This window comes from Lichenostomus cassidix, chromosome Z (assembly GCF_008360975.1).
Source record: "Lichenostomus cassidix isolate B80296 chromosome Z, HeHo_3.0, whole genome shotgun sequence".
In the NCBI taxonomy this organism is placed as follows: Eukaryota; Metazoa; Chordata; class Aves; order Passeriformes; family Meliphagidae; genus Lichenostomus; species Lichenostomus cassidix.
Window position 1 is genome coordinate 6008544 of NC_139511.1, and position 2061 is coordinate 6010604.

The window sequence follows — 2061 nt, forward strand, 5'->3', positions numbered from 1 at the left end:
CTGGGGCTTGTGGGCTGGGAGGTGTGGCTGTGGGGCTGTGACATCCCAGGGGATGGGTCACAATGGGAGCTGTGACCAGAGGCATGTCCAGCTTGGCAGCTGAGTGCCATGGTTCTTCTGGCTGTGACATCACAGGGGACAGGTGGCACTGGAAGCCGTGTCCAGGGACATCGCTGGTCAGTTGGATTCTGGCTAGCAGTGAGTGCACACGCAGGGGCTGGGAATGCTGGGCTGGATGGGAATGCTGGGCTGGATGGGAATGCTGGGCTGGATGGGAATGCTGGGCTGGGAAAGCTGGGCTGGATGGGGCTGGGAATGCTGGGCTGGATGGGAATGCTGGGCTGGATGGGGCCGGGAAAGATGGGCTGGATAGGGGCTGGGAGGGATGGGCTGTATAGGGCTGGGAAAGATGTGCAGAGCATTTTTAAGCCAGAGTGCCAGCAGGGCCCTCAGGGCAGGGCTCTGTCCCCACGGTTGGGGGAAGAGGGGCTGGGGCTCTCAGTGTGGCAGGTGCCCTGAGAGGCTCTGGGCACATTCCAGGTGCCCCCAGCCCTCTGCTCCCTCCCAGCCAGCTCTGCTGAGCCCCCTTTCTCCCACCAGGCCATGTCTCCAACACTTGCCCTCATCCTGGCCCTGTTAGCCACCCACACGGGGAAGGTGGGCATAGAAAATGAAGCGGACGTGGTGAAGCGGATGCAGGAGCGCGAGGAGTATCTGCATGAGGAGATGACTCGGCTCCAGCAAGAGATTTTCAAAACCTGTGATATGAAGGAAAGCCTGGTTTCTGCTACACTGCAGCAGCAGTGTGTCTTTTGGATCATTGACCTGGTTTTGCTCCTTGTTGGCTTCTGGCTGCTCAAAAGATGGAGGTTTGGCCCTGCCAGATACAGGAAGCAGCAGAGATTTGCTTTCTGCCGCTGGCTGGCTAGAAGATGGAAGCATGGCTCTGGCAGCTGCAGGAAGCAGGCGGGATCCAAGAAGAAGGTTGGCAGCAAGAAGACCAGCAGCACAAAGAAGCTCGACAGTGAGAAGGTCAGTGAGCAGGAGGAGAAGGTCCAGGGTGCAGACAGTGGTGTCAGTACTCTGGCTCTGTCCAGCCCTGCCCCAATGGGCACAGCCAGGATAAGGCTGGATGGGGCTGGCAGTGTCTGATCTAGATAGGGATGTCCCTGCTCATTGCGGGGGGTCAGACTAGATGGCCTTTAAAGGTCACTCCCAAGCCCACCTGTTCTGTGATTCTCCCATTCTACAGCAGTTCCTGCCATTGTGGAGGTGCTGAAGCAGCTGGTGGATGACCTCCTCGGTGTCTGCAGAGTGCTCTCCAAGAAGAATTTCATGCCGGAGTTGCACGCAGCCCCTGGCACGGACACCACCATTGAAGACTGGAGCACCCAGGAGAACAGCAGCACCTACCGCCTGCTGGTCATCCTGCGGTCACCCCCCGGACACTCCTTCAGCCTGGACACCACGGAGCAGCTGCAGGCCAGGCGCATCCGTGTGGGGCTGGAGTGCCTGTGCCCCGCAGAGCAGCTGCTGGGGAAGATTTGCATTCTGCACCCCTCTGCTGGCCAGCTGCCCCTGGAGCAGTGCTCATACGTGCTGAACACCCTCTGCACAGGCTGCTTCTTGGACCTGGAGAAAGTCATCTGCTGGGTCCAAATGGTGTTGGTGTCAGCCTGGCAGCTTCTGCCTCAGTCGCTGCACTGGCAGCTCACAGCGCTGCCCTTGGAGAAGTGCTGCAGCTTCCAGCTGAGCAGCCCCTCTGGGATGCAGAGCACCATTGAGATGGCTCTGGCAGTGCAGCCAGGCAGCTCAGCTGCCTACCTGAGCCTTGAGTAGGCAGCAGCCAGCTCTGCCAGCAGCCTCACATGGGCCAGGGAGCTGCTGCATCACAGACTAACAGCACAGCCCACCCAGCAGGACAATTTCCATGCCACAGCTGCAGACCTGCTTTCCTGCTGCCTTGGTGGATCCCAAGGAAAATCTTGGAGCAACACAGACTCTGCTCATCCAAGAGCCCAATGAGAACATCAGTTGAGGAAGGTGGAGTCAACCATTCCT

General features: G+C 59.1%; 1 protein-coding gene across 1 annotated transcript; it reads left to right on the plus strand.

The window, feature by feature from the left end:
• The first annotated feature begins 603 nt into the window (after positions 1–603).
• Positions 604–1839, plus strand: LOC146424306 (inositol 1,4,5-trisphosphate receptor-interacting protein-like 1). The gene is made up of 2 exons (XM_085042834.1): positions 604–1078; positions 1253–1839. The coding sequence occupies exons 1-2, from the start codon at positions 604–606 to the stop codon at positions 1837–1839; spliced, it is 1062 nt and encodes a 353-aa protein (XP_084898960.1).
• The last annotated feature ends 222 nt before the right edge of the window (positions 1840–2061 follow it).

What these genes read in the sequence shown, in the direction of transcription:
- LOC146424306 (XM_085042834.1), top strand. Translation starts at nt 604, where the DNA reads ATGTCTCCAACACTTGCCCTCATCCTGGCCCTGTTAGCCACCCACACG. An exon ending in GGGTGCAGACAGTGGTGTCA is followed by an intron (nt 1,079 to 1,252) that starts GTACTCTGGCTC and finishes CCCATTCTACAG; the next exon opens with CAGTTCCTGCCATTGTGGAG.